The sequence below is a fragment of the Lynx rufus genome, unplaced genomic scaffold, assembly GCF_022079265.1.
Source record: "Lynx rufus isolate CCGP_SWC_20201006 ecotype Redwood Valley unplaced genomic scaffold, mLynRuf1.p SCAF_2, whole genome shotgun sequence".
Classification (NCBI taxonomy): domain Eukaryota; kingdom Metazoa; phylum Chordata; class Mammalia; order Carnivora; family Felidae; genus Lynx; species Lynx rufus.
Window position 1 is genome coordinate 28481086 of NW_025814834.1, and position 11708 is coordinate 28492793.

Genomic DNA, 11708 nt, shown 5'->3' on the forward strand with positions numbered 1-11708 from the left:
GGAGGCAGGCGGTTCAGGCAGCCTCAATGTCATCCCTCCTCATGTGTCAGCTGAGCCCTTTCACGGTTGCAAGATGGTGCCCACAATGGTAGGCGCTGCACGCAGACAAAATAATATCCAGCAAGAGAGAGGGCTGCTTCTCCTCTGGAGTAAAATCTCTCCCATCAGCACGCCTCCTTATTGGCCAGAACTGTGCCCTGTGCACCTGTCTAACCTATATACTAATAAGAGGAAATGGGGGAGCACGATGGGTTGCACCAAATACATGTTACTTCTTGAGGCTTGGACTGAGTCCCCTTGGAGCACATGGCTGTGCAGAAAAGTGTAGACTCAAAATAAAACAAAACCAAAAACTGGGGTTCTGTTAGGAAAGAGAAGAGATGAGTCTTGAGTATCAATAGTGTTTGCAACATCATGCTTGGCGAAGGTTAAGGTTCTGTTTTCTCACTTAATACTTCCATTTATTTCTTTGTTGTGCTTTTTGCTCATTTCCTTTCTCCTTCTGCATTAGTAGTCAGTTGAATAAGTCCAGCACTGTGTCAGTAAAAGCATGTTATTTGTAGAGTAGATGTATGGATCTAAATTTAAAGATAACATTAATTAGACACGAATGTGATTTCAGGTAAAAACGTTGATTCAGATGCTTCTGTTACTCCCTGAGAGCCACTTGTCCTGTGCTCTTCTGTGGCCTTATGCCCTTTACTTGTGCAGATTCCTCTGTCTAGGAAGTTCTCAGTTTTTTCACCTGTAGTAGATACTAGGATTGTTTCTGTTATATCCTTCTAGAAATCTTGTTGGAGAAACTGGACACTTGAAAATGATATTTCCCAGACTCTCTTGCAGCTAGGGTCTGGATACAATATATGTTTGGTCAACCAGGTGCATTCCTTGGAGATCCAGCAGGTGCAAAGGGAAGGCACCAGGCTGCTTCAGCTGAGGCTGGCAAGCGCAGTCTCAGAGGTAATGCTAAGAGGCCTCAGTGCTGGACTCCATCCTGTCTCAGTGTCTAGTCGCCAGGTTCATGGGTGTGAAGGCAGCTGCGGCAGCAACACCACTGATTTCTGGGACTCGGCTACTGTGGTGGTCCCTTGAACTCAACAGTCCAGGTAGCCTCCTGACTTCTGCCCCTCCAGCCTTTCCAACAATTTTGTGAGGCCCTGCTTGATTCTCAGTATTAAGTCTTCCTCTGCTTGAAATACCCGGGGTGGTTTCTCTTTCCTGTACTAAACTCTGACTGATAAATTGCCTAACTCCTATTCAGCCTTCTGGGCACAGCCCAGGTCTTCCTTGAGCCACCAGGTTGAGATAGGTGCATCTGCGCTCCCACCATGCCCTGCCTGGAAAGTCCCTGCCTCATCATCTTTGCACCCCAGCACCAGTGCTTGGCCCACAGCATGCGTGACATCAATATTTACTGACCTGGACCTGCCGAGATGCCAGGGAGGTTCTAAGTCTAAAGGGCGTCCCACTTCATGCCTGGTCTGCAAAGCTCAGAGAACAAATTGGCTCTAGTCTCACACTGGAGTCTAGGTGAATCCAGAGTCTTCAGCTTCTTCACACATTAGCCCCTCCTCCACAAGAGGCCGCACCAGAATTGAAGATTCACCCTGGTCCCTAGGAAAGTGATGCAAAGGAACAAGGAAAGTTGCTTCTCTCAAGATTTACCATCTGGTGGTTCTCAGGACCCTCTCTGCGGGGCTTAACTTGAGGTCTGCAGTCGATGGCCGCATAGGCTTTGGAGTCAGGAAAATCTAAGTTGGAAGCTATGTAACCCTGTATAACAAGTTATTTAACTTGTCTGAACCTCCGTTTCTTAATCTATAACATGGAAATAATAATATCGCCCTTACAAGATTCCAGAGGCAAAAGAGATGATATACATAAAGTGTTATTATTGTCCCCACTGCTGTTAACCATATCATCACCATACCACAGTTCTGTTGCTTTACACAATTTTTCCTTCAGTCCAAACAGACTCACATGCAACTAGGCTGCGCTTCTCTATACTTTCTCCTGAGGTGCCCCATTTGCACCCTGATGTGATTAACCCCTTTGGCAGAAGATCCAGCTGGGCCCAAGGTTGGGGCTGGACTGAGAAAATAACAAAGTCATCTGTGTCAGTCATTCTTGAGCCTAGCTAAAAATCAGGATCACCTGGAGAGTTAAAACAAAACAGCAATACAAGCAGGCAAACAAACAAGCAAAACCAAAAAAATGAGATCTCAATGGTCCCTGAACTAGAGATTTTGATTTAATAGGGCCCAAGCATCAGTGTTTCTTAAGACTCCCCCAGGTGATCATAATGTGCCGCTAAGAGCCACAGTTTAATGTGGGAAAGATTAGTACTTCCATTACCTTTGGGGGAAGAAAAAGCTTTTACTTTTCTATAATCTCCACCATACCACCGTGGTGGAGCAGAAAGGACTAAAGATTATCGTTGAATTATTCCTCTTATAATGTGAACGAGGCATTCTCATTATGCACATGGGTAAATGACTCCTCTTGTTAATTCTCTGATTAGGGACTTGGTTTCCCATGTAGAGGGGTGTGATCTGGTAAGAGAAGAGATCAGAAACGCTCTAGGACATGGAAGGAGCCAGTCTGGAAACACCTGCGAGGGATTCATGTCGGCTGGCAGTGTCTCTTCTGGGCCAGCACTGTGTACGTTTGCAGAGTGACTGGCTGGTTGCACTTGCATTCAGGGCAAGTGAAATGATCTCTGCTTTGGCATAAAATGTATCTAATGTCTAACTACCAGAGATGGCTGGTGACGGCTGAGAGTGTGCTCCAACAAAGTGCATCTAAAAAGTGTAACTTTCCCCCATTATTAAAGTAATACGCAAAAGAGAATATAAAAGGTTGGGAAAACAGAAAAGTAGAATGAACCATAGTGGAAACTAATAATAATGACTAAGACTATATAGACTTCCCAGGCACTAAATGAGGTTCTAAGCCCTTTACCGTATAAATTCATTTATCCCCTCACTACAACACTATGAAGGAGCGAACTATCTGTAACTCCATTTTGCAGGCAAGCAGAGAGCCCCTGGAGCTGTTAGGTGGTTGAGCTGCTAGGCAGGGACAAGGCTTGGACTCATGCTGCATTTGTATATGGTCAACCTCAGAGATGTAAGAGAAGCTGCATGCAAGGATTCAATGCCAGCTGCTAAAGTTTAGGAAGGTAATCTCATTCACGTTGTCAATCATTCATCCACTTATTTCACAAATATTTACTGAAGGTGTTTGTGTGCAGCATACGGTTCCAGGCTTGATTATGAAGACACTGAAGATTATACAAAGTTAACCTGTCCAGTCATTCCTATAGCATGGAACTCTCAAGTGTGTCAACAGAATAATGCATAGATAAGGAACACAAGTCTAGTGAGATTCAAAATGCTCCAACTATTCCCTGATGACAAAATCCAAAGCCAGTACCTCAACACTTTTGGAATATCACACACTTACTTGGTAAAATGTTTAATTTTTTTTAACGTTTATTTATTTTTGAGACAGAGAGAGACAGAGCATGAATGGGGGAGGGTCAGAAAGAGGGAGACACAGAATCCGAAACAGGCTCCAGGCTCTGAGCTGTCAGCACAGAGCCCGATGCGGGGCTCGAACTCACGGACCGCGAGATCATGACCTGAGCCGAAGTCGGCCGCTTAACTGACTGAGCCATCCAGGAGTCCCAAATGTTTAATTTTTAAAAAATGTTTATTTATTTTTGAGAGAGAGAGACACAGTGTGAGTGGGGGAGGAGCAGAGAGAGAGGGAGACACAGAATCCGAAGCAGGCTCCAGGCTCTGAGCTGTCAGCACAGAGCCCAACGCAAGTCTCAAACCCACAAACTGTGAGATCATGACCTGAGCCAAAGTCGGATGCTCAACCGACTGAGCCACCCAGATGCCCCCCTTGATGGAATATTTAGCATTGTTCTCTGTATTTTCATTAATTCATAAACACGCTGGACAATAATTTACGTTGAATTTCATGAATTTCGCTTTGCAGAAACATGTTTAACATAGTTGTGTCTTCAACTCAGAAACTGATGTTTCTTGGATGAATGGATGGATGGATGGACGGATGGATGGATGGACGGACGAATGGCTACGTGGAAGTACAGATGAGCGAATTCATTGACAAGAATGCTTCCAAATTGCACCTTTAAAAAATCACGTAGTGTTTTCTAGTTTGTTAAATAATAAATTATGAGTCGGGAGACCAATTTGGTTTCTATCCTTCTGATGGACTAAATTGGTCACCTCAAGTAAGCCATTAGGGTACCCATTTCATCTGATTGTTGCAACGATCAAATGAGCTCTAAATGAATTATTTAGCAGCCTGCCTAATACATGTTAAACAGCGTATTTTAAACTGCCTTTAAACTGAAGTAGTATGTGTAAAAAAAGCAAAATTTTAAATGATACAAAAACTATACAATGCAAAATAAGTCTCTCTTGGCAAAGTTTCCTGCTGTTGTTACTACTATTATTAGAGATCTCCAAGCAAAAATAACATTTCGCTCTTGATTAAGAAGGGAGAGGTTTACAGACCAGTAGATAACATCGTTTGAATCAGAACCAAGTGAAATAACACAAGTATTCTGGCTAAATTCCAGTGTGAGTGATTAACATTCTCCAACTTCAAATAATTTTTATTATTAGCCAACACTTGTCCATCCCCAATAATACACACGTTGCATAAAGGGCACAGAATGAGACAGCCCTTGCTTGGCATTTTCACAGTCTGCACATACTTTCCACTGAGGGTTTCCCTTTCTTTCTGATTGCTATTCCATAGCTTTTCAACTCCCACTACTTTCAACCCTGGGATGTTTGCCGACCCAGAGTGCCAAGTGTTTCCAAAACACAAAAGAGGTTAAATATGAACACCTGTAGAATTTCAGCGCATGAAAGGTGGAAGGTACATTCTAAATATATCTATTAATAGTTTTGATGCTTGTGAAACAACTGTATTTATTCACTTTAAACTTTGAGTCTGGGATTAATGCACATATCTTCATAATTTTCCACAAAGCCTTGGTGATGAGCCGGAGGGAGACGGCTCTTCTGCAATCCAGTCTCCCAATCTGTACAAACGGGATCCAGGACAGAAGAACGACGATAACTGCAGTCTATATGTCTCAACCCTTTAGTCCAGTCCTGACTCCTTGAAGTACCCAGGCCCTCCTGTTCCCGCCCCCCCCCCCCCCCCGCCTTCTTCCCAGAAGAAGGAAGGGGTGGGGGGAGCAGGAAACAATGCAAACCCTTTTGTAAGCGTGTGAATGAATTTCAAGAATGCTAAACACCTCAGTCTCCCAACCTAATTAGAACACGTAGAAAAGAGGCATTTTTAAGACATTTAAAACTTGCAGCATAATAACCTATCTGGAGAGCGCCACTGTGTGTCCCAGCAGTCGGGGCACCCAGCTGGTCCTCCCTCCTGCCGGGCCTGCTCCCAGCGCCCCCGCTCCCCAGAGGCGAGCCAGTGCACGGCTCTTACAGCTCGCAGCCCCGGGGGGCCAGGCGCCCTACCCGCAACAGATCCGCGAGCTGGCGCGGCTTCTCTCCGCAGGCGATTTCGGAACTGCTTGGGCTTTTAAACTTCGACAGATAGAGGACTAACATCTCTCGAGTCTTCCAAAGACAGGAAGAAAATCACTTTATGGCGACAATAAGAGTTTGTTAAGTGCAACAGTAAAGGTTGAAGACTAGGAGATACAGGTAGTACACGGGTGGGGACAGTGGTTAAAACTGGGATGCAGATACGTGGGTTCGAATCCTGAGTTAGCATTTGAGCGCCTACTATGTGCCAGGCGCTCGGAATACTGGGGTGAAGGCTGCCTATGTTGCGGCTTTCTTGGGGAAGTATTAGCTCGGTTGCCTTGGTCAAGCTTCTCAACCTTTGTTCCTTCACCTGTAAGGAGTACCTGTCTCACAGGATTGTAAACATCTGAGATCTTGTATTAAGGTATAAACGATTAACGCGCTGTCTGGCACGCAGTAGGGACTCAATACACCTTCGCTCTTCTCTCAGTGTGAGCTCACCTGGTAGGAGGACAGCGCAGAGCGCAGGCAGGTGCCACGGTTAAGAATGATTCTTCGAGCGGTTCTTTTAAACAAGCGCTGGACTGTGAAGATTTTTAGCTGCAGAGAGACCTGGTAGGGGCCCTGGAAGCAAGGGTTCATAAGCCAGCCTATTACAGGAAAGTGAGCCGGGGACCGCTGAGCGCCCGCAGCGAACTCCGGAGGGACTTCTGGCAAGGGTTTCCCGCCGGGGGTCTCTAGAAGGAGCGATTAGCATTCGCCCCGCCCCCATCGCTCTCCGGCCAGCTATTGGCCGGCTCTCTTCGGCGGCCGGCTCCGGGCGGGGCCGGAGGGCGCAGGGGGAGAGGCCGAGCCCGCGGGGCAGTGGGCGGGGACGCGCGGAGAACGTGGCGGGGCGGCCCACCAACCGAGCCCCAGCGCGAGGGGGCGGGGAAGGGGCGGGGCCTCCCGGCGGGCATTAGAGGCAGGTGACCCGGGCGGGGCGGGAGAGGCCAGTCAGCCCGCGGCCGTGACTCCACCGTCGTCGCCGCCGCGCGCGCCGTTCGGTGCCCGCTGGAGGTGGGCAAAAGAGTGAGAGAGTGCGGGGGAGGAGCCGAGCCGGGCGCGTCCCGGGAGCGCCGCCACCGCCCCCAGGAGTCCGCTGGAGCGCGGAGCCCCCTGCAGGGGAGGAGGCGAGCGGCCGGCGGGACGCGGCGGCGGGCGAGCACCATGCAGTCCCGGCGGGGCTAGCGCCAGCTGCTCGCGGTGCAGTGAGGCGGCGGGATCCCCAGGCTGCCGCACACCGCCTTCCTCTCGCCCAGGTGCTGCCAGGCGCGCTCGCCCTTCGTCCGGCTCCCGGACCCCGGTAGAACGCACGGTCGGCTCCTGCTCTGCCCCGCTCGGATCATGCGGGGGGCCCCGGAGGAGGAGAGGGCGAGTGACCGGCCTGCGGCGACCGCGTTCAGGGTGCGACCTCCTCTCTGAGAAGCCCCCACCTGCTGCCATGTGCCTCGCCTCGGGTACCCAGCCTATCGCCAAACTTTCCGGGTGCCAGCCCGTCTCTGAGTCGCATTTCTGAGAGACTGCCCCAGGAACAGGAGACCCAGGCTGGCTGACGACTATCTGCTTTTCAGGATCCGCGAAGGTGAGAGCCCGCGCCTAACCCCTTTCTTTCCGTTCGTTTCCCGGTTCCTCCGCGCTTTTCCTGGCGGCTGAGCTCTCTGACCCCGGGGTACAGCCTAGAAGGCCCAGCGTTAAGGGAGGAGGGGCGTGGGGGTGGGCCGGGAGTCAGTAGTTTGGTTCCCGGAGGTGGAGGGGAGGGAAGGAAGAGACATTAACTTGGAGATTTGGAGAGCGCTTGCGGGGACTGAGCGGTTGACTCCCTTCTAACTGGGAGTGGTTGCAATTTTTCTTCTCCCTCAGCTTCTTTTTTAAAGAGTACTTCTCCTGGAATCGGAGCCCTAACCGTCCCTCCCCAGCCCTATCTGGCGAAGAGCAGAGCGCTGCCTGCGGAGGCAGCGCCTTCCCGAAACAGTTTATCTTTGGACGGATTTAAGAGAAAAAGAAACCAACAGGTTGCCAGCCCCGGCGCCACACACGAGTCGGCGGAAAGGCCGGCCCGGTTTCCCCGGCTGCGTGGGCCCCGCGCGGGCTGCGGCGGGCGCGGCGAGGGGAGGGAGGGGGCTATGGCTCGGCCTGACCCGTCCGCACCGCCCTCCCTGCTGCTGCTGCTCCTGGCGCAGCTGGCGGGCCGGGCGGCGGCTGCCTCCAAGGCCCCAGTGTGCCAGGAAATCACAGTGCCCATGTGCCGCGGCATCGGCTACAACCTGACGCACATGCCCAACCAGTTCAACCACGACACGCAGGACGAGGCGGGCCTGGAGGTGCACCAGTTCTGGCCGCTGGTGGAGATCCACTGCTCGCCGGACCTGCGCTTCTTCCTGTGCTCCATGTACACGCCCATCTGCCTGCCCGACTACCACAAGCCGCTGCCGCCCTGCCGCTCCGTGTGCGAGCGCGCCAAGGCCGGCTGCTCGCCGCTCATGCGCCAGTACGGCTTCGCCTGGCCGGAGCGCATGAGCTGCGACCGCCTCCCGGTGCTGGGCCGCGACGCCGAGGTCCTGTGCATGGATTACAACCGCAGCGAGGCCACCACGGCGCCCCCCAGGCCCTTCCCGGCCAAACCCACCCTCCCGGGCCCCGCGGGCGCACCGGCCTCAGGGGGCGAGTGCGCCGCCGGGGGCCCGTCGGTGTGCAAGTGCCGCGAGCCCTTCGTCCCCATCTTGAAGGAGTCTCACCCGCTCTACAACAAGGTGCGCACGGGCCAGGTGCCCAACTGCGCCGTGCCCTGCTACCAGCCCTCCTTCAGCCCCGACGAGCGCACGTTCGCCACCTTCTGGATTGGGCTGTGGTCTGTGCTGTGCTTCATCTCCACCTCCACCACGGTAGCCACCTTCCTAATAGACATGGAACGCTTCCGCTACCCTGAGCGTCCCATCATCTTCCTGTCTGCCTGCTACTTGTGCGTGTCGCTGGGCTTCCTGGTGCGCCTGGTGGTGGGCCACGCCAGCGTCGCCTGCAGCCGCGAGCACAGCCACATTCACTACGAGACGACGGGCCCTGCGCTGTGCACTGTCGTCTTCCTGCTGGTCTACTTCTTTGGGATGGCCAGCTCCATCTGGTGGGTCATCCTGTCGCTCACCTGGTTCTTGGCAGCTGGCATGAAGTGGGGCAACGAGGCCATCGCGGGCTATGCACAGTACTTCCACCTGGCCGCGTGGCTCATCCCCAGCGTCAAGTCCATCACGGCGCTGGCACTGAGCTCCGTGGATGGGGACCCGGTGGCCGGCATCTGCTACGTGGGCAACCAGAACCTGAACTCGCTGCGCGGCTTCGTGCTGGGCCCGCTGGTGCTCTACCTGCTGGTGGGCACCCTCTTCCTCCTGGCGGGGTTCGTGTCGCTCTTCCGCATCCGAAGCGTCATCAAGCAGGGCGGCACCAAGACGGACAAGCTGGAGAAGCTCATGATCCGCATCGGTATCTTCACTCTCCTGTACACCGTGCCCGCCAGCATCGTGGTGGCCTGCTACCTGTACGAGCAGCACTATCGCGAGAGCTGGGAGGCCGCGCTCACCTGCGCGTGCCCGGGCCCCGACGCCGGCCAGCCGCGCGCCAAGCCCGAGTACTGGGTGCTCATGCTCAAGTACTTCATGTGCCTCGTGGTGGGCATCACGTCGGGCGTCTGGATTTGGTCCGGCAAGACTGTGGAGTCGTGGCGGCGCTTCACCAGCCGATGCTGCTGCCGCCCGCGGCGGGGCCACAAGAGCGGCGGCGCCACGGCCGCGGGGGACTATGAGGCGAGCGCCTCGCTCACGGGCAGGACCGGGCCGCCGGGCCCCCCCGCCGCCGCCGCCGCCGCCGCCGCCTACCACAAGCAGGTGTCCCTGTCGCACGTGTAGGACGCCGAGGCCCAGAGGGGCCGGGAGTGGAGGGAGGGGGGTTGTTTTGTTTGGTAGTTTTGCCAAGTTCACTTCCGTTTACCTTCATGGTGCTGATGCCCCCTCCTGGGGCAACTTGGAGAGAGGGGAAAGGGGCCCTTTCAAAGGCCGTACCGGTCCCAGGACTTCTCGAAGGGGCTCAGCCCACGTGTATTCTATTTTGTGTTTCTTACTACCTTTTGTTTTTGTTTTTGTTTTAGGGGAACCCTGTTGTTAATTTATATGTAGTTTTCTTAATTTTTAACTTTGTTGCATTTTGGCAACAAAATTTACCTTTGCTTTGGGGGCTTTACAATCCTAAGGTTGGCATTATAATGAAGTTCCGCTTGGTTCAGGTTTCTTTGAACTGTGTGGTCTAAATTGGGAAAATATATTTCCTATACTTGTGTCTTTAAAACAAATGTGAACAGTGAAAGTTTAGGTTGCTATGAATGACTGGGAGGTTGTCAGGTGTGATTTTTCAGCTTGTTTTCTTTCACTGCTTAAAGTGTCCCAGACGCTTTAAGGCTGAGCTGCTGGTCTCTGTTTATAGTCCCTAAGTTAGAGGAAACCCCAATTCATGTCGAGGAGGGGGAGCATAATGGGGCTAGGGCCTCCCCAAAGTGACAAGGTTAGAGAGGAGAGCGTTTAACGATTTTGTGTGCCATACTAGTTTTGTTTATTTATCGACCTTCGGTTTCTTTTCTGTAGTTCTGGTAATCATTCTTATCCCTAACAGCACCCAGCATGGTCTTGAATAAGTTAGAGGTAGCATCATAGAGTGCTGGTGTAAATATTTGGAAAAGTGAAAATCTCGAGGATGGGGATTGGTTGAGCTTGAATTCTAGACTGGTAAAATGGCAGCTTTGTGCCAGAGAAGGAGTGGGTGGTTAACAGGCTTCAGTGATTCCTTTTTTTTTTTTTTTTTTTTTTTTAAGAACTCGTGTTCTGATTTTGGTAAAGGTAAACCCACTCCCTTCTTCTGGAAGTACTTAGAGATGGTTGTTAAAGGAGCTGCTTTTTAGATTTAAGGACTAAAATGGATATACCTCCAGTAATTAGGTAAATTTCTAACACTTCTCTTATCTGCTCCACCCCATCCCACCTTTATCATGTTAAACAGTCTTTTTGCTTTTCTTAGTCCTCCTCTCCTGGAGAGCTGTGATTAAGAAACCCCACCCACCCTTGAATGGGGTGCTTGAGCTGGGGGCAGGGAGGCTGGCTACCTGTGAACAAACATTGGCAGCAATGAGGGAAAATAAGTGTCCCTGGACTTTGGACTCGTTTATTAGGCAGATATTCCAAAAGCAGCCAAACATTGCTCTCTGCAGTCTCCCCAAACAAATGACACCCATAATGCACGTGCAGAAGCTTTTAAAATATGGCTCAGGGGACTGCTGCAGGAGGAAAGCTGTCCTCTCTCCCCCACCTCAATATGTTTTTCTTTTTGCCGAGCACACACTTGCATGCACCCACATGCACGTACACATGCACTTTGCTATTAGGGAATTCTGTTTGCTTTCCGACATGCTTAACCATTCATTAATATATGAAAGCCTATATATGAACACACACACACACACACACACACACACACACACACACAGGTTTCTTTACTATTTAAGAATTCTGTTTGCTTTTCTAATCTGTTTAACTGTTCCTTCATGAAGAGTGTGAGGCCATGACTTGGAGAAGGAGGTGACAGTGCAATGACCAGCAAAATACCAATGACCAGGGTTGAGTGGGGACCGAATTTAGGAAGCTCAAGTGACAAAAACTATTAAAATTTTAGACGGACTCCCTAGGAAAATGACGAGTCTAGGCATTTGTGCTTTATTTATACCAAAGTTGGGAATGTAAGATTTAAACCCAGGCCAGTTTTCACTTCATGGATATTAAGGAAACAAATGCACAGTTCCCATAGCGAACTTAAACACTCTGCTTCAGGGAGAAGCCTGGTATTGTAGTTTGGGGGACTCTCAAAAGCTGCTCGCTTTTATAAAAACGCACTGCTCTTACACACTCATACTCTGAATCAAAGTTAAAATTTCAGCGGATTCGACAAAACCTAGTACATAGAGCTACAGAACTTTTTGCACATCTTCTTGTCCTTACTCAGAAGCTGCTTCTTAGGACCTTCGAATAGATCCCCTGTCTGAGGGCCAATTCTTGTGTTTTTCAAATGAGGACCTTTCCCCGATCACCT

At 51.1% G+C, this 11708-nt stretch overlaps 1 protein-coding gene across 1 annotated transcript; it reads left to right on the plus strand.

Moving 5' to 3' along the window:
- The first annotated feature begins 6671 nt into the window (after window positions 1-6671).
- On the plus strand, window positions 6672-9484 carry FZD5 (frizzled class receptor 5). The gene is made up of 2 exons (XM_047084623.1): window positions 6672-7170; window positions 7449-9484. The coding sequence occupies exon 2, from the start codon at window positions 7712-7714 to the stop codon at window positions 9482-9484; it is 1773 nt and encodes a 590-aa protein (XP_046940579.1). The 5' UTR covers window positions 6672-7170; window positions 7449-7711.
- Window positions 9485-11708: the final 2224 nt, after the last annotated feature.